This window comes from Malus domestica, chromosome 05 (assembly GCF_042453785.1).
Source record: "Malus domestica chromosome 05, GDT2T_hap1".
NCBI lineage: Eukaryota > Viridiplantae > Streptophyta > Magnoliopsida > Rosales > Rosaceae > Malus > Malus domestica.
The window spans coordinates 36,100,463-36,121,558 of record NC_091665.1 but is presented as its reverse complement, the minus strand read 5'-3'; the positions used below and the strand labels follow the sequence as shown (position 1 = coordinate 36,121,558).

The 21,096-nt window shown below is 40.1% G+C and overlaps 2 protein-coding genes across 2 annotated transcripts; one reads left to right on the top strand and one right to left on the bottom strand.

Annotated features, from left to right (window-relative positions):
- The first annotated feature begins 505 nt into the window (after positions 1-505).
- LOC103445950 (uncharacterized) lies at positions 506-6,744 on the top strand. The gene is made up of 22 exons (XM_008385003.4): positions 506-965; positions 1,225-1,423; positions 2,086-2,165; positions 2,282-2,368; positions 2,491-2,541; positions 2,637-2,754; positions 2,867-2,923; positions 3,039-3,103; positions 3,275-3,358; positions 3,445-3,495; positions 3,580-3,642; positions 3,756-3,802; positions 3,939-4,008; positions 4,101-4,163; positions 4,274-4,363; positions 4,488-4,526; positions 4,640-4,867; positions 4,960-5,045; positions 5,184-5,232; positions 5,361-5,441; positions 5,528-5,621; positions 6,096-6,744. The coding sequence occupies exons 2-22, from the start codon at positions 1,306-1,308 to the stop codon at positions 6,284-6,286; spliced, it is 1,812 nt and encodes a 603-aa protein (XP_008383225.3). The 5' UTR covers positions 506-965; positions 1,225-1,305; the 3' UTR covers positions 6,287-6,744.
- A 397-nt stretch (positions 6,745-7,141) lies between these two features.
- LOC139195768 (ABC transporter D family member 2, chloroplastic-like) lies at positions 7,142-12,453 on the bottom strand. The gene is made up of 10 exons (XM_070821257.1): positions 11,907-12,453; positions 11,625-11,814; positions 11,425-11,492; positions 10,647-10,973; positions 10,392-10,556; positions 9,685-9,913; positions 8,781-9,019; positions 8,357-8,681; positions 7,934-8,205; positions 7,142-7,509 (listed from the first exon to the last, which is right to left on the bottom strand). Exons 1-10 carry the CDS (start codon positions 12,249-12,251, stop codon positions 7,324-7,326), a joined length of 2,346 nt encoding a protein of 781 aa, XP_070677358.1. The 5' UTR covers positions 12,252-12,453; the 3' UTR covers positions 7,142-7,323.
- Between the last annotated feature and the right edge of the window lie 8,643 nt (positions 12,454-21,096).

Genomic DNA, 21,096 nt, shown 5'->3' with positions numbered 1-21,096 from the left:
TTTGATTCAGGTGAAATTTTAAACATCTTATATGAATTATTATTCTTTTATTTTCATATAATATAGTAAGCAACTTCAACGAAATCCAAATTCAGACTTCTAATCTTAACTTACTATGACAATAGGAAAGTGAAGAATCAAAGAACTTATAAACATGAGAAGTAAGCAAAGAAAATTGATCAATCACTCTACTAGTTGATCCAATTTATGGTCTTCAAGGTGCTTGATCACTAGTTTACAGTGAGATCTACGTCGTTTTCTTTATGTGTTTGTAAACATAAAAAAGTTATGAATGAGAGAATTTTTTTTCGCCATACCCATGAACCGCATCCAAAACTTACAAGTAAGAAAAATATCACGAAATCATAGCGCTGGATGGATTCAGTGGTTACAAATTAATAAACTTATCATGTAAATCAACCAATTAAAGGGTCCTATGTTAAACAACCAACTAAAGGGTCCTCTAGGAAAACCCTAAAAAAACTGTAACTGCTCCTAGATTTTTTATATTTCATTTATTTTAAAGAAGGAAAGATAAAATGGAAATCTTAGTCATGTGGTGAGTTGGGTTTTTTACAAGTCAAAAAGCGAAGGTCTTTTTTTGCTTCTTAAGCGCTTGGGTTCCGCCACCCGCCGCCTGGTGAAACAAGAACAAAGGAGAGGCCTTTGGGGTCTATCTTGTATTCCAAGTCCTCCTTTTCGTGTTTCACGATAGCCATACCAATCTCTCCTCCGTTTCCATTATTTCCACAGAAAAAAAGTGCAAAAAAGAAGAAGCAGAAGAGAAAAAGTTGCATTGATTTTGCGGTTTTCTATGGTTTTGGCTTTGGTTTCATACTCTGTGTAGATTTTTGGCGATACCCAGTTGAGTATTTATCTGATAGTTTGTGAACCCATATCAAATCCCAGAGAGCAAAGCTTAGGAGGGGACCAAGCCCTTTGTAAACACCGCCATTGTTAACAAGGTTTGATTTCTCTCTCTCTTTTTTTCATCCCTCTTTATCTATCTGGCCTGCACCCATAATATCTATGCAGATTAGCCTCTCATTGGTAGGAAAATTTAATTATTATTCTTTGGTTCTATCAGAACAAAACACCAACTGGGTCTCACTGGCTATAACTGATTAGCCTTTAAGTAGTGCTAGTCTTACTTGTTCTTGCTACTACATTTATTCTGCATTTTTTTGGGTTTGTCTGAGTCTTAGAGATGTTGGGTTTTCTCAGATTTTGATAGCATCAGTCAGCAGAGGGAGGTTCGTTTTTTGTGTGTGGAAAAGATACAATTTTGTGACAGAAATAGACAAAATGAAGTACGTGTTGGTGACGGGTGGTGTTGTTAGTGGACTCGGCAAAGGGGTCACAGCCAGTAGTATCGGATTGCTCCTCCAAGCCTGCGGCCTTCGTGTTACATCCATCAAAATTGGTACCTTTCTCTTTTATAGAGTGTTTTCCCAGTTGGTTTAGTTTTAAATGTGCAACTTTTCGTGTTGTTTTATCCTTTGGATGTGTGTGCAAAACAAATTTGCAAAGCTTCTTTTTGTTGTATTAGGATTGGTGTCTTTTTTATCAATTCCGACATTGTAACAGTACAATTTTCTTCCACTAGCTTGAGGGCCTGTTTGGGATTGTTTATGGAAGGGATACAAGTTCTTTCTGACAGCCAATAGTGTTTCTGACTCGTTTGGCATAAATTTTTTTAAGGTTCTTATGACTCATAGAAGTGCTTTCTTCAAAAGCACCTGCCAAATGCATTTTAGGAAGCACTTCCAAGTAATTTTTCAGGCAGCACTTCTGATCTTTAAATAAAATTTTCAAAGTGTTCATATGCTAGAAGTGTTTCTGGAGAAGCGATCCCGAACAGACCCAACTCTTGAATATAGTTCTGTTATACTATTTTTGGATACCAATTTCTCTGATGGAGAAATTATATTGAAGTGCGTGTTTTTTATGCATCAAACTTATTGGGTATTTTACCACATATTCTAATACAATTTACTTCTATTTTTATTAAACAAGGGAATATAAGTTTTGGTGCTTCTTCATACTTACGTACTTGCTAATGTGAAGTTTTATCTATGCGTGCAGATCCTTACTTAAACACGGATGCAGGGACAATGTCTCCTTTTGAGCATGGGGAGGTGTTTGTCTTAGATGATGGTGGCGAGGTAGTGTGCCTGATAAATGGATTTAATCTTGCATGCTTTTCTTTAACTTTTGTGGGGTGGTTTCTGTTGTTAAGGTAGAATGCTCTGGGCATGACCTGTTTGTTTTGTTTTTGAAGGTGGACCTTGACCTAGGAAACTATGAGCGGTTTCTAGATCTGACTTTGACCCGAGACAACAACATCACGACTGGAAAAATTTATCAGGTTATTTTACTTGCTCCTTTTGGTTTGTGGAGATATGTTTGAAGTTTTGATACAACTGAAGAATCATTTAAGCCATGCCAAACCACTTTCATCATTTTAATTATTATCTTGGTTGTTTTCAGTCTGTTATTGACAAGGAGCGAAAGGGAGATTATCTTGGAAAGACTGTCCAGGTCTAAATCAACATTCTTTTTTTTTTTTCACCTTTCCAATATTTGAATGATTTTTCCCCCTTTGTACCTGACTTTTATTTCTCCCTTCACACCAGGTTGTTCCACACATTACAGATGCCATCCAAGAGTGGATTGAGCGTGTGGCAATGGTACCTGTGGATGGGAAAGAAGGTCCAGCTGATGTTTGTGTCATTGAATTGGGTGGAACTATAGGTACATTAAAATCTGTTAGTTGTTTAGGATGAGGTATTTTTCTATTGCTAAATAGTTTAAATACAATCTTATCGAAATAGATTAAAATAAAAATTTGCTTCCCATATTGCAGGGGATATCGAATCAATGCCATTTATTGAGGCCCTTGGCCAGTTTTCATATCGTGTAGGTAAGGCAACGAACGTGATCAACATAGCTTCTTGTATTACATATATGTAAATAAATTAAATTTGTTACCTCTTTGATTTAACTGGTTTTCCTTCGGAAAATGTTTTTTGTTGTAGGACGTGAAAATTTCTGCTTGATTCATGTCAGTCTTGTGCCAGTTCTCAATGTTGTTGGTGAACAGGTAATCGAAACAGCGTCTATTATGCTACATTATAAACATTGTGCAGGTTAATAGTAGTTATCAGTTCCACTGATTTGGACCCTGCCAAAGTATAGTGTATGCATCTTTTTGACTAATTTGCAGTCATATACCTGCTCTATTTAACTTTTTGTTTAAATATTGAATTTGTAGAAAACAAAGCCTACACAGCACAGTGTTCGGGTACTCCGAGGACAGGGTTTGACACCTAATATTCTAGCTTGTAGGAGTACAAAGGTCCTGTCTTCTGCCTTGCTCTCCAGATCTCTTTTTTCAGTAGTTTGTGGCCGCAGAATCTCAAGTTTTCTTTTTGTCTTTGACAGCCACTTGAGGAGAACGTTAAAGCAAAACTCGCTCAATTTTGCCATGTGCCGGTACCATAACGATACAATATGAATGCTAAAGTTTCTCCTTTGACTTTAACTGTTATTTACTAATTAGGTGACGGCCTTTTGCAGGCTGAAAATATTGTAACTCTTTATGATGTTCTAAACATTTGGCACATCCCTTTGCTTTTAAGAGTAAGTACGGTTCTTTTGAAATAAACTTGGCTATATACTTAATTACAACAAGAAAATTTTCATTCTCTCTTTTTCTGTTTTCTTATCTTTTGGTCTTCTGTTGTCACAAATAGGACCAGAAGGCACACGAAGCAATCTTGAAAGGATTCAACCTTCTTGGGTTTGTCTTGCAAACTCATTATTTGTTTTCCTTATAATATCTTGCTCTCTTACTTGCTGCATGGATGCTCCCACATTCTACGAGTAACAATTATATGCTGCTTCAAACTACCTTTTAACCTTCCCTTAATTAACAGTGTTGCTAGAGAGCCAAATTTGAAGGAATGGACAACCAGGACAGAAATTTCTGCTAATTTACATGATCCTGTGGGTTTTCAAGGGTTCCTCAATTTTGGATTTGATTTCTTTTATTTATGTAATACCATTATCTTGATCTTAACCGTTCGTATGCTTTACAGGTCAGAATTGCAATGGTTGGAAAATACACAGGTCTTTCAGATGCTTACCTCTCTGTTTTAAAGGTAAATCGTTTTGTAATCTCATTTTTATTTTATTTCAGACCTCTTATACCATGAATTGCATAGTATAAAAATTGTGAGATCAGATTCTAATATTTAGCTTCTTGTTCCAGGCTCTTTTGCATGCTTCTGTTGCTTGCCGCCGCAAACTTGTTGTAGATTGGGTTGCAGCAGGTGACCTTGAAGATGTTACTGCTGAAGAGGTTGGCACTAATTTAACTTTCCATATTGCCATAAATTTAGTTTAGCGAAACAAAATCTTCCCCAATGAAAAGCATTTTTGTCCTCTCTCTTAATATTTTTAATTTACTAATTTAATGCTTGCAGGCCCCTGAGGCTTACAAGGCTGCATGGGATCTTTTGAAGGTGATCCTTTTATAATAATCGTTTCCGTTGATGGTCCTTTTTCATGATGTTAAATTGGCTGTATATTCAGGCAGTAGTTCCTTCATTGATCCTCTAAATGGTCTTCATTACAGGGTGCTGATGGTGTTCTAGTTCCAGGAGGGTTTGGAGATAGAGGAGTGCAAGGGAAAATTCTTGCGGCCAAGTATGCTCGTGAAAACAAAGTTCCATACCTTGGCATATGCCTGGGAATGCAAATTGCTGTCATTGAGTATGCACGATCTGTTCTTGGTATGGCTGATGCTAACAGCACAGAATTTGATTCTGAAACTACAAGTCCTTGTGTCATATTTATGCCAGAGGTATGCGATTCTATACTAGTTCATAAGGTGATATAACTTTTATACTTGAATGGCTTTAGTTTTTCTAAAGCTGTCTTCTTTTCAACTGGAAGGGTTCAAAAACTCATATGGGAGGAACTATGCGTCTGGGGTCTAGGAGGACTTACTTCAAGGTTAATGACTGCAAATCTGCAAAACTGTGAGGACTTCGAATTGATTTAAGCTAACATCTTATATATACAGTACATATATGTATGATGTATGTGTCTTCATAAACTTCATGGACCCTGTTCTTCAATCATGCTAATATAGCAATTTGTTTTGGGTTTATGTTTAGGTACGGTAATGTGGCATCTGTTGATGAACGACACCGACATAGATATGAGGTAAGTTTTGTTCGTGGTCAGCACATGTAATTTACATGCATTCTACATAGCTGACGTACGATGATAAAGAAGAGGAATTGTCTTGAGTTGTCTTCTCTTTCATGAAGCAGACTTTGTGTTATGTGTAGGTCAATCCTGATATGATATCGCAACTTGAAAATGCTGGTTTATCATTTGTTGGAAGAGATGAAACTGGTCGGCGCATGGAGGTAACCATACGTTGATAGCTATATATGGATCCAAGTTGCTGAACAATTCTTTTACTTATGAAATATAAATATTTAAATAAATGCAGATTGTTGAGCTGCCTACACATCCATACTTTGTTGGCGTTCAGTTCCATCCTGAATTTAAGTCGAGGCCTGGGAAACCTTCTGCTCTTTTCTTAGGTACTTTTTTGTTCTTTTTCCTCTTTTTTGCTCTGAACAATATTTCGGTCAGGCCATGTTACATTCATGAAACAATGATGCTATCGATAAAGGTTGCAGCTATGAGAAAATTCTTATGTCAAGTGTTAGTTACTCTGTTATGTTAATAACTTATCTGGATGATTTAGTAAGACATCCAAAGGTCTGGATGAAATTTTGGTTGCATCTTTGTGAAAGTCTCCGAATGCTTAACTTAGGGTACGTTGCACCAAATAAGACAATTGTGCTTTATACCGGCTCTTCAGCACATGGGGATGCACTGCGGATGAAGTGTAGGGATCACTTCAGTTTTTTGTGTGCGAGTGGTTCATTGTCAGAGAACGACAATGGTTGTAGCATAGCATTGGCCGTTCTATCTGTTTTCTGTGATGAGGAAGCTTGATTTTAAGTTGCGTCTAGTTTGGCTAACGGGATTAATTTCTTGTTCTGTCACAGGACTAATATCAGCAGCATGCAGGCAACCGAATACAATCCCACAAAACAATGGCCATCTACCAAAGCCAGTTGCAAATGGGACAAGTAATGGACATGTGACGGTGAAACCCCACCAAAACGGACACGCTTTCAAGCCGTCCAATGGCTCCCTAAATGGTGTGTATAGCAACGGTAATGGCGTCCACTTTTGAGAGAAAAGTTGGTGATGGCATCGTGGTATTGTTTTCTCCGGAACTGCTTTTGGTAGGTGTCGGTTATGTGTACAGACGGTGAGTATGGGTAGATGGCGTAGCGCTAGAGGGCTTGTCTTCGGGATGAAGCTGGATTTTGAGTTTTTGAACGACACAGCTGGTAACTCCAAGGAAGATTTGGCTTGGAAGTTTGATGTTGCTCCATTGAACTGTCTTGGTTTTTTGGCTTCTTTTAATATATGTGAGGACTTTTGACAGTGTTGGCCTTTGGCAAAAGAGATTAGAGGCAACATTTTCAGTGCATGTTTTTAAAGAATTAACATGTTTTCTTTAGTCTGAATAATTATCAAAGACTGAAGAGCTGTGTGCCCCTGTGGTAGCTTCTTTTGTTCCCTTTTGTTTTACATCTTTTGGATATTTGGACATTGGAAATGAAGGGGTTTGTGGTTTGAAAATTATCTTTAGAGGAGTGTTACCCACCACTAATCGGTATTTTTACTAAATTTACAATCTTAACACTTTTTGGTGTTGCACTTATTTTTTATTTTTTTTTGTTTTCACAAAACGATCTTATTAAACTAATTTGATCGAGAGATTGAACTCGAATACAAGAAGACAGATACACTGCCCTACCAACTGCTCAAACCATGCACAACCCAACCATAATTTTATAAAAATGTGACAAGTCTGCCAAACTGCCAATTCATCATTCTATTCAAACTCGTTCTAAGATTTGTCGTCTGCAAATGCTTTTAAAATGACAAAGTGTTTTTCACCTTTACTATGGATTCGTTGCAAAAATATTTTCACCAAAAGTACTTTCAAATTAGCCCGATTCAAAGACAGAGAAGCACATTTGCCAAACTGCCCTCATTGCATAAATATCTAATGACTGAGCATCGGATATGGAAATTGGCGTTTTACAAATTTTCACCTTCTGCAGTTTATGAAAAGCACGAAACTTCCTCATTTAAGAGAAAACGAGGGACGTAAATGTCAGACAGGCAGCAAATCATGCCATGTGAAGGCAACTACAATTACGGATTTGATAAGTTGTACAAGCGTTCTTGAATGATGGATTCAACGTTCCAATTCCGTTCGGCGCTGCTGGGTTCCGCGGTGGAGATCCGTAAGTTCTTCTTGTGGAAGTCGTATAGAGTTCGCCGGTGGCCAACGCTTATATATGTTATGCCTGCCTTTTCAATCTGCTGATATAAATGAGCCTGCCAAACCGGGAGATCATCATTATAACTTGGAATTATATCATGTTATCTTCATAGTGATTCAACAACTATGCTTCTAGGTATCATGGGAAAAAACTGAAGCAGGTGGACATCGTATGCATATGATATCGAATGAGTGGTACAAAACCAAAACTTCGAACAGACTTGGAACAAGTTCAGTACCCTACACTTCAACTTTTTATAGACCAGATCATTCATTTCAGGTGTTCGTGTGCATAGCGTGAAATTTAACTAAATGTTGCATGTATGGCATCCATTCCATGCCAGTAAACGGTTAATGAGGTTTAACTGTAAAGGCGTCCAATGCGTTAGAGATATTTCCTGAAGAGTGCAATACATGTGGAAAGGACTAGGAAGATAACCAAATGAATCTTGAAAGTCTTAGGAAAGAGCATGGTAATACCTCATTGGCTTCATCTAAAGCACTGGTAGATTCATCCAGTAGAACCAACTGTGGTTTCGAAAGCAGTAAACGTGCAAAAGCAAGGCGTTGCTGCTCTCCAAGGGAGAGAACACTAGACCATTCATATGAAGTATCCAAACTACTGAATCGGGATAATATGTAGCCAAGTCGGACATCCTCCAAAACCTGTATCAGGTCCTCCGTTGTGGGCTTACTAGGCTTTTCACTCGTATGTTCCGAAATTGGTGCCTGCATCAAGAAAGGAAGTGACCCTGCAAGAATTACAAAACAATTGTCACAGCTGAATTACAGCTTCCTCAGAACACATACCATGATATATGATATACTGAGATTAATATGAAATAACAAATCTACACGTTTAAAAACTTCTATACATGTGGCAAAAGGAATTGAAGTACATACCAGTTGGTTTAGTACCGCCCGCTGTGGAAGTCGCATCCTCAGCCCATGTAGGATAAAGTAACTGTTGGCGAAGTGTTCCCAATACCATATATGGTCTTTGAGGAAGGAAAAATATGCCTTTATAATTCCTATTTGAGGGCCTTCCAAGTTCCCCATATTTATCATTACCGGTATCTACCCCAAGAGGTGCCACACCAGAAGAAATGGACGGTTGATTATCTTCTCCGTCCTTCACATAGAATATGATTTTTCCTTTTCCAGTACTCCAAAGACCAGACATAGCTCTCAACAAAGATGTTTTACCGCTCCCACTTGGTCCTGTTGCCTGTTCAAATGATCATGTACCGGAAAAGCTGTTCAGCACCCAGTCAAGATATATTTAGAAACTAATGATAAAATTGAATAGAACAATGGAGTTACTAACCAATAAATGCTCATTCTTGTTGATTACCAATGACAAATCCCTAACCAATGTAGTACCACTTGGCGTCTGCACCGTCAAGTCCTGTATATCCACTAACATCTGTTGCTTTTCTATGGGAATGGATCCATTTGACTCCAGTTCAGATAAATTTTTGACGTTACTATATATAAGACGTATCCCTTCTGAGGGGTCTGAATGGCGTTCCAAGTTGCTGCTATCCAACACATCGTCAAATTCACCTGTATGTGTCAAATATCACTAGGTAAATAAGTTTTTAAAGTTAAAACACATCTACACCAGTAAAGATCTCCTTGCGTGGAACCAGAAGAGAAAGCATTGCCATATTGGACATCATGAGTAAATTTATTAACAAGGTCAGACAGAATGATAACATATATATTATTACTAATCTGTAAACGATAGAATAATCTAATTAACTTGAAGAGTTAACTTCAGAACTTCAAGTATAAAAGATTTGTTTTAAAAAAGTGGTAAGTACAACATAAAAGCTATGGTGAAGAGTAGAAAAGTTGAGATGAAATTTTGGTCACATTCTAGTAGTTTTTGCATCCCTAGTCATAACAAATATTATTGAAGATGGCTTCAAATGCCCTGAACAAATACAAAAAGTTATAACCATGTGGTCAAATGATGTCTGTAACTATCTGACTGAACCAAGGAAGACATTAACCCTGAATAGAGATTAGAACATCGATAAGAAAACGTGTCATTATTCTGTCAATTTCTTTCTAGTGAGACTCTAATCCACATTCGTTCAATTTTAAGACCCCGTTGTATCATGCAAATTAGACAGCTTCCTTATAAAGTTCTATCTGGTCAGATCAAAGTAACATAACAGATCCTTGTTATAGCAGATATATAAATAAAGATACAGAAACAATACCAAGTCGATCAATTACAGCTGAAAATGCACTGATAGCCTGAAATTGGTAGACAATAAGGGAGAAGTCTCCAAGAATATGACTGAAAGCAGATACTGACTGATTAATGACACCAAACTCAATTTTGCCTGAGAAATACATAGGGGCAACAACAGCAGCGGGAAGAATCTGAATAATATAGCGGTATCCGTTGGTGAAAAACTCGAGATTTCTTGAAGATATCAACAATTTCTGCAAGGTCGGAATATGAGTTAAAACACAACCAATTGGATGTACATGGCATAACAATCTACATGCACAGATTATAAAGCAGTAAAACTACTAAATGCAAACAGAACATCATGCTCTAGATCAAACCTCACAGGCATTTGTGTACCAAAATTAACTTTAACAGGAAGTCCTAAGCATAACAGTATAATTCTTAGGCCTAATGATGCAGCTCAGCCTCGGGAATGAGCCACAGATATCACCGGAAAATTTTGTTTTTGTTGATTACCAAAGGGATAGAGGTAGAGGTGACATCAACAGAGAGTAATATAAGTTGAAGTTGTGTAGGATGCTTTGTTGTGATTAAGTACACAGTACACACACAAAAACAATAATGCATTGCATCAACTTAAATTTGTGAGAGGAAAAGGAGTCCTCAGAGTAAAGGCTGATGATTGCATGCAGAGAAGTGAAAACAGAAGAAGATAAAAGTTATTCATACACTCAGATTATCAAAAGCACTTGTGAAGCGTTGTAGCAAAAGTTGCATTTCATTTGCTTCACCACTGTAGAAAGCAATGGATTCAGCATTTTCTCTGACGCGAACGAGCCCATAACGAAAATCAGCTTCCTTTTTCTCTTGCATGAAGTTTAAAGAAACCAAATCCTGAAAATACAGATACAGCATTCTCAATAAACCGAGTTTCAATTGCATGCATGGGAAATATTTTTTATGTTAAACAGGGAAAAAAACTACCTTTCCAAGAAAGACACTTATAGCTGTTCCACCAATCGAATATACAAGTAGAACAACAAACAGCGGAGGATAGATACCGAATAAGATGTTACTGAATGAGATGAGATCTATCACAGCATTGAAAAGTGTTAAGGCGAAGGATAGGGCAGTCCCTGTGAACGAACTTAGATCGTCAACAATGCGCTGATCCGGATTATCAATGATTGATTGGGATTGAATTTTGTAAAAGGTTTGGTTGCTTAGGTAACGATCCATGTAATATTTTGTCATCCAAGATCTCCACCTCAAAGAAAGTGTTTCTCTTGCATAATCTCGCAACACAAAAATCTGCACAAAAAGTTGTCAACACAGGAAACAAATATATCAGCAAGACCAGGTCATCGTTCCAACTTCCATGTAACTGCACATGCAAACGATCAACAACATTCATACGAATACAAACCCATTGGTGACGATCAAAATGCAAAGAAGTGGAAACTTGCAAACAGAAATACCCGAAAAAACTAATATGCATCTAACAGCTTTTAATTTATTTTTTCCAGTGTGGGTTGCAATTTACTGACACAAATCTCTGGTAATAATTTCACCGTTCATTATTCTCATGTTGTTTTCTTTTTGAACAAATGTTATTACAAATTGCAAGAAGCTGCATTTTGTATTCTCCTTTCTGGTGATTACAGAAGGATGGGGGCAAAGACGAAGACCCGAAAAATTGGGAAACAAACAAAGCAGAGGGAGGGATACCTAAGTGAAAGTGCAGCAAGCAATTGGTGCTCACCGGAATTCCACCAGCAAAGGCACCCAAGTAGTAAAACAACTGCTTCGTGAATTGTTCTTGATCCTTGTCTTCAAATCATCATCAAAATCCAATTGTTCAAGCAAAATGGAACAAAATTCAGTAAAAATTTTAACTTAATTAATCACCAATAAGATTTTAACAGATTAGAGAGAGAGAGAGAGAGAGAGAGAGAGAGAGACTGGCAAGGGCGTTATAGAAGTCACGGCCGAGGAAATTGAAGCCGACGCTGATGCCGGTAGTGGCGAGAGTGAGAGCGAAGACTGCGCCGAGCTGCATCCTCGCTTGCGCCTTGTCGTCGGAGGACCAATAGGGAGCCGCCACCTTCCAAAATCTTCGGAGGAGCGTCTGCAGTTCAGGCACCTCTCTTTGCTGCAGTAATGCGACCAGCTCATGAGGAAGAAGAAGAAGGAGAATCAAATCAAAGAGAAAAGTAGAGAGAGAGAGAGAGAGAAAGAACGGACCTTTTCTGCAGGTGGCGGAACTGGTGTAACGGGCGGCGGCGGTGCAGAGCCCGAGGCGGCTGCGCAGCGGCCAGAAGATCTCGAAGAAGAAGGTGATGATACGACGTCGTGGCTCCTCTTTCTCCTCCTCATCATCCAATTGCTGCTTCTACCAGCGCTGGACATGGTGGACAATGATGGAAATCTGGAGAAGAGGATCCAATTAGCATACGACGGCGTTGGTCCTCTTTCGACTCCGACGCTCCCTCTCTCTCCAATTCGGCGGCGGTTGGCGGAGTTATAGGCGGAAGAAGAGCAGAGTGAGAAAGAGTGTGTTTGTTGTGCCTGTATTATCATTTTTTCCATTTCTAACTAACTTTCCTTTTATTCTCCAGTGATTGATTTTCCTAGGGATTTTCCTTCCATCCAAACAGGTTTTCTTGTGATAATTTGATTACGTGCAAATATCAAATGAGTGTATAGTTACAGTGCAGATTCTCAGAAAATATGGATTATCCATTTCAGCAAGTTTTCATCGTACGAATGATCCCAGTTCTGCCACGCCATCACGCCACCCCTCCCTCGCATTTCCATTTTTATTTATTTTATCTAGGGTGCTTGTGTTTTATTTATGAAAAATTAATAAAAAAGATTTGAAAATTTTGAATTTTAACGATAAGTATAAAATAAAATGTATAGTAAATAGTATCAAGATTGACTTTTTAGGGTAAAATGTGGTTTTTCGTTAAAGTGAACAGTATCTGTAGCTTTTCGTTAAAGTTCTGTTTTATTTATCTAGGGTGCAATTTTGCTAGAAATAGATTTCGATTTAAAATATTCTAAAATATTCCGTTCAATTCAAATGAAGTTGAAACTCTGAAATCCAAAATAATCCAAAAATATAAAAAATTGAAATTGGAATGTATTTAATATTTCTAATGAATTGGTTGATTTATCGGATTTTAAATTAGGATTGACAAGACTCGACCCAGTAGCTTCTGCCTTGACAAGGTGGTTATATTACTCTATTACGTGTACTTGGTTATGTACTTATTGACTTTGAATTTATAATACAATGTACTCAAACATGTAATAGTTTTTCAAATTACAACTCCGTTGAATATATTACATACAAAAAAATGAGAATTTGAAAACTATAAATATGTAGATAGATCCATGAAGATGAGATATTTTTTATCTTGGTATCGATGAATCATACAACTCCCATAATTTTGAACATCAATGGCGGCTAAAACCATGGATTATGATATAGGAAAATCATATTTCGATCGAATATCAGAGGGTTTCATTACTTGAAGTTCAAATCTTTACCTCTATAGAGTTGTTATCGCTTGCTTATAAATGTTAAAAAAAATGAGAATTTGAAAACTATAAATATGTAGATAGATCCATGAAGATGAGATATTTTTTATCTTGGTATTGATGAATCATACAACTCCCCTAATTTTGAACATCAATGGCGGCTAAAACCATGGATTATGATAGGAAAATCATATTTCGATCGAACATAAGAGGTTTCATTGCTTGAAGTTCAAATCTTTACCTCTATGTAGTCACCTTTCGTATAGAGTTGTTATCGCTTGCTTATAAATGTTCAAACCCTAACTTCAATACCTTGATCATAGAGTTGTTTATGCGTATTGATACTAGGGTGCAAGCATCTACCAAAAATCCTTTTACAAGGGAAAATGAACGTGTAGCGAAGAAAAAGGATGCGGGGAAGAGTTATGGAAGCTCGAACTGCTGCACAAACTAGAGGCAAACGGAACACAAAGAATAGCTAATTGAACGATTCATACAAGTACACTGTGTCAACAATGGCTCGAAAAGCATAATTCGACAGAGCGTGGCAATAGAGATCGATAAATAACTCCCTAAGTTCTTTGTGCTAGGGACCCCATTGTTGTTCCTGTGTGAACTCATCTGTTATTATCGTACTTGGTAGTTTGAAAATCGAAAATTTACTACTTCACAACTTTACATGTTAATATACATTATACAATTAATGCTTGTGGAGTGGGATTGAAAGTCTCTAGATTTTGAAGTGAAAGGAAGGTCCTAAATTTTATGAGTAGTGTTGGAACTAAATTCGCGCATTAACATGTTTGGAGGAGATGCACAAACTCTGACTACCAGTAAAAGAACAAACGATCTTGAACATTGAGCATTGGTGGGGTACCTGCCAAAGGCTTTTCGACGATCAAGTTAATAACCATATTAAGACTGAAGCAGTGGAGAGAATTAGCAAAGAGTAGAGAATGTGTTCCAAGTCTTCAATGTTACCAGAGTTTTGCCCTAAATGAGGGTATTTAGACTAGCCGGGAGAGAGATCTTTTAAGATATGGAACCGTACTAAAGCAGGAGAATCTTAAATGATATCTAGAGATAGATGCTTCCTTTTAGAAATGTGAATATTTGCAGTGCATGCCAACTCTATTAGCACGTGCCAAAATGTTGACCCTAAAGCTACCAAGTCTACCGGCGCATAAGCCGAATAGCTAATGAACTAACTACATCCTTCTAGTGAATGTGAGTATGCCAACCCACAACCGAGCTCCATCGGCGAGTAAAATGAATGTGGTGGTGGTGTTGAACGCATTACTGACTCTTGTATCTGAGCAATCATGATTGAGGAAAGAACACATCTCGGCCTTTGGGTTCTAGATCATGAAGACAAGGTCGCTAGTCACTGTGAAGTTCAAATAAGGTTTCAATTTTCAATGTGTCGAAAACTGAGTAACCTGCTAACACCTCATTTCGCGAGAAGGCTAATGAGATGACATCTTCCAATAAGAAGACCCAAGACTCCTCACTAATAGAAACTTGAATAGATAGTCAACTGAACTCCAAGTAGTACTGTTACTCCTAAGGATGGTTTGTTATAGGATCACGAATCGAAAATGGAATCTCGAATCCCAAATCGAAAATTTTTGGGACGGGAATTTGAAGACCAATCCCAAAACTGAAATTTCGATATTCCTAATTTTCGGGACTTCTGAAATGTTTTCGCTATTTCGAGATGGATCGGGATTAGATTTTGAGTTTTAGGCTTTTGGGTTGAAATTTGAGATTTTTTGGTTGTGGGCTAAAATTTTGGCATTTGGCTTGAAATTTTGTTGCCCAGTTTCATATCAATTGAAACTTAGGCTTTTTACCTCTTACCAATTTGAAATTCCATATCAATTGAAATTCCAATTTATTCATACCAAGTCAAATTGACGTTTCAAAATTCCAAACTACTTAATTTCATACTTCTATTTCTAATATAGTCTACTATCAAATTACTTAAATTCACCGTTCAATATGCATGTAACCAAAAAAAAAAAAAAATATATATATATATATATGTGCGGATCGGTTAGGAATTCCTGAAGCATTGAATATGTAATCCCGATTTCCGCACCGAAAAGTTTGGTATGGAGCTCAAAATTTTCCTACTGTACATCTTATAGGTCATCACTTAAAGATCACCTCTACAAAAACAAAAAGAATAGGAAACTACATAACCCTTGAATTGAAAGAAAAGAGCCTGAAATACAGATTTTCGAATTAATACGGGTAATGAGTACATTATCCCACTTTATGAGTTCCCCTCCGACCAATCCCGAAACTACCGAGCACCGGCCAACGCTATACTGTCAAGGACCCAGAAGAGTTCCCCTCCGACCAGGAGGCCAATCACTACTCGACACGTGTCAAGATTAAAAGCCAATCAGAGCGCAGCACGTGTCGACATCAAGAACCAATCATAACATGACACATGTCAATGTGACAAAGCTACAAGTTTTTCTATAAATAGGGGTCATTCCCCCACAATATTGCCTAATGCCATTTTGTGTTAAATCATTCACAAGAACTCACTAAATTGAGAGCTTGATCCTTTCTACTTGTGTAAGCCCTTCACTACTAATAAGAACTCCTCTACTCCGTGGACGTAGCCAATCTGGGTGAACCACGTACATCCTGTGTTTGCTTCTCTGTCTCTATTCATTTACGTACTTATCCTCACTAGTGACTGAAGCAACCAAGCAACCAAGCGAAGGTCACAAAACCTGACACTTTCTGTTGTACCAAAGTCTTCGCTGATTTTGTGCATCAACATTTGGCGCCGTCTGTGGGAAACGACACTTATTCCTACTCTCTTCAGCTGTGTCAAGCTGGTTTCTATCATTCGTACACTTTCTTTTGATCAGGCATCCCTCTCCAGCATGGGAAGCGAAGGAAGCCACAGCACACAGAATGACACCCCCATTGCACATAGTGCGAAACAACGAAAGAAGGAAGGAAAACGAGTTCTTCTTCAAGCTAAAGTCGATGAGTTGGAAGCTCAGAACAACAAGATAGCAATGAGGAATGAGGTCCTCCAGGAGCAATATGAGAAGCTCTTCGAGACACTCCACGAAGCTAGGCAAGCTCAGACACGCGAGCTTGTTGCCCCCGTGGAAGTCAACCATCAACTGGGTGCCCTCCAACATGGAGGGTCACATGCATTCGACATAGATATCCCTGATAGGGAACAGATTACCCCTCGACTTGATAATCAACATGAGGCTTCTCTTAACCCAGTTGCTTCGACCCGAACCATGAGAAGTGGAGGGAGACACCTCTTTGCTGAAGGGGCAGAAGGATCGAAAGCCGTCTTTCGCGATTGTCGGGATTTCCTGAAGCAACGTCGAGAGAATTCCATCCATATAAGCTCAAAGATCAATGACCCAAGGATTTCTGAGAGACTCGGTCCCCTGCCACGGCCCGAGCCGGCCACCAATTTGGGGAAGGGGCAACAAGTCCTAGAGAGACATGAGGGTACAGGGGACTCAGAGGTGTTCCGACAGACATACCCTGGAAGCCAGTACAACGAGTCCAGGGAAAAATCACATGCCCTTGATCAAACCTTCCTAATTCCAAGAGGAGATGGAGATTTACGAAAGAAAGCTCCAGTGGCACATAACTCCGCTCAAGACCCCCTTGTCCTACAACTTATTGAGGAAGTAAACAAGTTGAAGGCTGAACGTCAGGCTGAAATACCTGACTGGAACCAACCCAGGCCTGGCCCTCTTACAAGGAGGATCCTCAACACCCCCCTTCAAGCAAAGACAAAGCAAAAGCTTGGCTTGCAACTTTATACTGGAAAAGAGGACCCGATTGAGCACCTTAACCTCTTTGAGTCCACCATGGCATACCGGATGCATACCGACGAAGAGCGATGTCTTCTCTTCCCCTCCACCCTCTCTGGCGGAGCTCTAAATTGGTATTGTCGTCTTACACCTGAGACGGTAGACTCATTTGAGGAATTGAGGAAACTATTTGTTTCCCAACACATTTTCCAAACCGATCGCTTGCACTCTGCAGATGACCTGTACACTATCCGCCAGAAGCCAGACGAGTCATTACGTATGTATGCTGGTCGCTTCAGCCATGAATACTCCCGGTGTGCCGAGGCAGACGACAAGACTGCCCTCAAAGCCTTCACGGCAGGCCTACGTGATTGTTTCTTTAAATACATGATCAATGCCAATACTTGGAAGACTTACTCTGAGGTGATGGCGCAGGCTTATAACCATGCCTCCGCCGAGGCAAAGACATATCAGGAGAAACCCCCTACAACCATCCTTTATCAACAAGTGGGAGGTGGAAGCCAGACTCACCTAAATGAGAAGACCTCGACTTTCCAAACAGCAGTGGCACCTCCCCATGCCTTGCATAATGCTTCGCCGAATCAACAGACATATCAATTTCAAGGCAAGAGGAAGGATTTCCATCCTCACCACTCTCATTTCAGTAAAAAGAGTAAGGGACACTATCCCGATAACCAAGGGTATCGCCACAATAACGCTCGCCCCCAGGCAGTCAATGCAGTGGGTCAAACCCGCGTCAAGATACCCCCTACCCCAAGGTATGAGACATACACGCCCTTGAATGCCACATGCGCGGCCATTTACCCCAGCATAGCTCACCTGATACCAAAGCCAAAGCCGAGGCACCCAGATTACACGCCCCCGAATAACGCGGGCACGTTTTGTTGCTACCATGAGCATAACGGCCATGATAGCGAGAAATGTATCATCCTCCGTGATCGTATTGAAGCTTTGGCACGAGAAGGAAAAATTGATCAATTCCTTCTTCACCCTCAAAGGGATAACCGTAACCAACGCCAGGTGAATGTCATATATTCCATAAGCGGCGGCACACCCATATCTGAATCTTCCAATAGGGCCATGAAAAACAGTGAACGAAGTCTGAGGCCTGGTCACCAAGTGTTTCACGTGGAAGACATCAGGGGAGGGAAGTATCAAAAGCCTAACTGGGATCCGATATGTTTCTACCCTGAGGAAGAAAGAGGCATCATCTACCCTCATAACGACCCATTGATCGTGGAGGCTCACATAGCCAACTTTGATGTTCGACGAATCCTCGTAGACACAGGGGCTTCGGTCAATATCATGTTTGCCGAAGCTTTCAGGGCACTCAGTGTAGCTGAACACTTGCTCGATCGCTCGATTTCTCCTCTGATAAGCTTCTCCGGTGATATCGTGCAACCCTTAGGGAGCATACATTTACCCTTTACTATTGGTACAGGCCCTTACACGGCTACCATTACCACTAACTTCCTAGTGGTTGACTGCCCAACGGCATACAATGTCATCTTTGGGCGCACAGGCATCAATGATCTCAAGGCTATGGTATCCACGCATATGCTGTTGATGAAATTTCCAACCCCCCATGGCAACGGCTACATCAGAGGAGATCAGCTTAGTGCACGATCATGTTACAACACTTCAGTTAAGCAACAACACTTGCCCGGACCCAAGGAAACCCTGTCTGTACATGACCAAGTCACAAAGACCAGCCTAGATGAAGCGAACTTGGATCTTCCTGATAGCAACAATCAACCCGATGATCCTCGAGATGACTCTTTCACCCAGCAAGCCCAACCTGCTGAAGAGTTGGAGAAGGTACCTATCTCAAGAGATTATCCAGATCGCATGGTGAAGATTGGCACCACATTGTCACCACCCCTTCGGTTAGCATTGATATCTTTTTTGAAAGAGAACACTGAAGTCTTCGCCTGGTCATACGAGGACATGCCAGGCATCTCTCCCGATGTCATCTGTCATCGTTTGAGTATTGACCCCAAGATCAAGCCGGTGAGACAGAAGCGAAGATCTTATGACGCTGAACGATACGAGGCAATGAAAGCAGAAGTTGAAAAACTCAAAGGCATAGGCTTTGTCCGCGAAGTCAATTACCCGACATGGGTAGCAAATGTGGTCCTTGTTAAGAAAAATCCGACCAAAGAAAGTCTTTTGCTTCAAAAGGTCTTGTGGAGAATGTGTGTTGACTACACCGACCTAAACAAAGGGTGTCCGAAAGATAGCTTCCCTCTTCCTCTTATTGACAGACTTATAGACTCTACGGCCGGGTGTGAACTCCTGAGCTTCATGGATGCTTACTCAGGATACAACCAAATCCTCATGAACCCTTCGGATCAAGAACACACAGCCTTCACTACCGACAGAGGACTATACTGCTACAAAGTCATGCCTTTCGGCCTAAAGAATGCAGGAGCGACTTATCAGAGACTAGTCAACTCAATGTTCGCCGAGCAGATTGGGAAGAGCATGGAAGTTTACGTTGATGATATGTTAGTCAAGAGCAAACATGCTGACCAACACATCACCAACCTATCTGAAACTTTCACTATTTTGAAGAGGTATCGAATGAGGTTAAACCCCAACAAATGTGCCTTCGGCGTAGGCTCTGGCAAATTCTTAGGTTTCATGATTAGCCAACGAGGCATTGAAGCTAATCCCGAGAAGATCAAAGCAATCCTCGACATGAAGGAACCGGTAACTTCAAAGGACATCCAGAGCCTTACTGGCAAGGTGGCAGCCTTAACCAGGTTCATTTCTAAGGCCACAGACAAATGTGCTCCCTTTTTTAAAGCACTTAAGGGAAGTAGGAAGTACATTACATGGACTGATGAATGTGCCGAGGCATTCAAAAACCTCAAGGAGTACATGAGTAAAGCCCCTCTACTCTCCAAGCCCGAGGTAGGAGACATTCTCATTATCTACCTATCGGTATCAGCTTCAGCCGTAAGTTCCGTTCTCATTCGAAAGGATGGGAATATTGAGCGACCTGTCTACTACGCTAGCAAAGCCTTACAAGATGCGGAGACACGGTACTCTAACATTGAGAAATTGGCTCTGGCATTGGTCATGTCTGCTCGAAAACTCCGCCCTTACTTCCAAGCGCACTCCATCATCGTGCTTACCAATTATCCTCTTCGACAGATACTCCAAAGTCCTGACACTTCAGGGCGAATGATCAAATGGGCAATAGCGTTGGGTGAGTTTGACATCTCCTACCAACCAAAGCCAGCTGAGAAGGGCCAAGCAGTAGCAGATTTCATCGCCGACTTCACATATCCTGTTGACATTGCTTCTACACCTGAAGCAGTAGCTTCATTACCATCGGAAGCTCAGAAAGTAGAATCAACGACCTCAGCATGGAGTCTGTATGTTGATGGCTCATCCAACCAACAGGGCTGTGGAGCGGGACTAGTCTTGACTACGCCCGACAAAGTAGCAATGGAGTATGCTCTTCGTTTCAAATTCAAGGCATCAAACAATGAGGCCGAGTATGAAGCCCTTCTAGCAGGATTACGTTTGGCCAAACACCTCGGGGTTAAACAAATTGATATTTTCAGTGACTCCCAATTAGTGGTCAACCAGGTTACCAACAACTTTGATGCTAAGGACAGCTCCATGGCAGCATATCTTGCGCAAACACAACTTTTGCTCAAGCACTTCCACTACCAGATCACCCAAGTTCCTCGAGCGGCAAACAGTCATGCAGACGCCCTGGCTCGCCTCGCCTCAGCTGTGGAAGACAAGATTGGAAGAAAAATTCATGTCGAACTGTTGGCAACACCAAGCACCATGGCCGCAGAAGTATGCAACTTACAACGGGGGGATAGTTGGATCACCCCGATCTATAATTTCCTTGCTCATGGCACCCTCCCAAATGATAAAGTCCAGGCTAAGCAAATTCGATACAAGTCTACCCGCTACCTGATCATCAATGATCAACTCTATAAGCGAGGTTTTAGCCTGCCATACTTAAGGTGTCTTACGCCTGCCGAGGCGGAAATCGTCCTTCGGGAAATACATGAGGGAGTCTGTGGAGA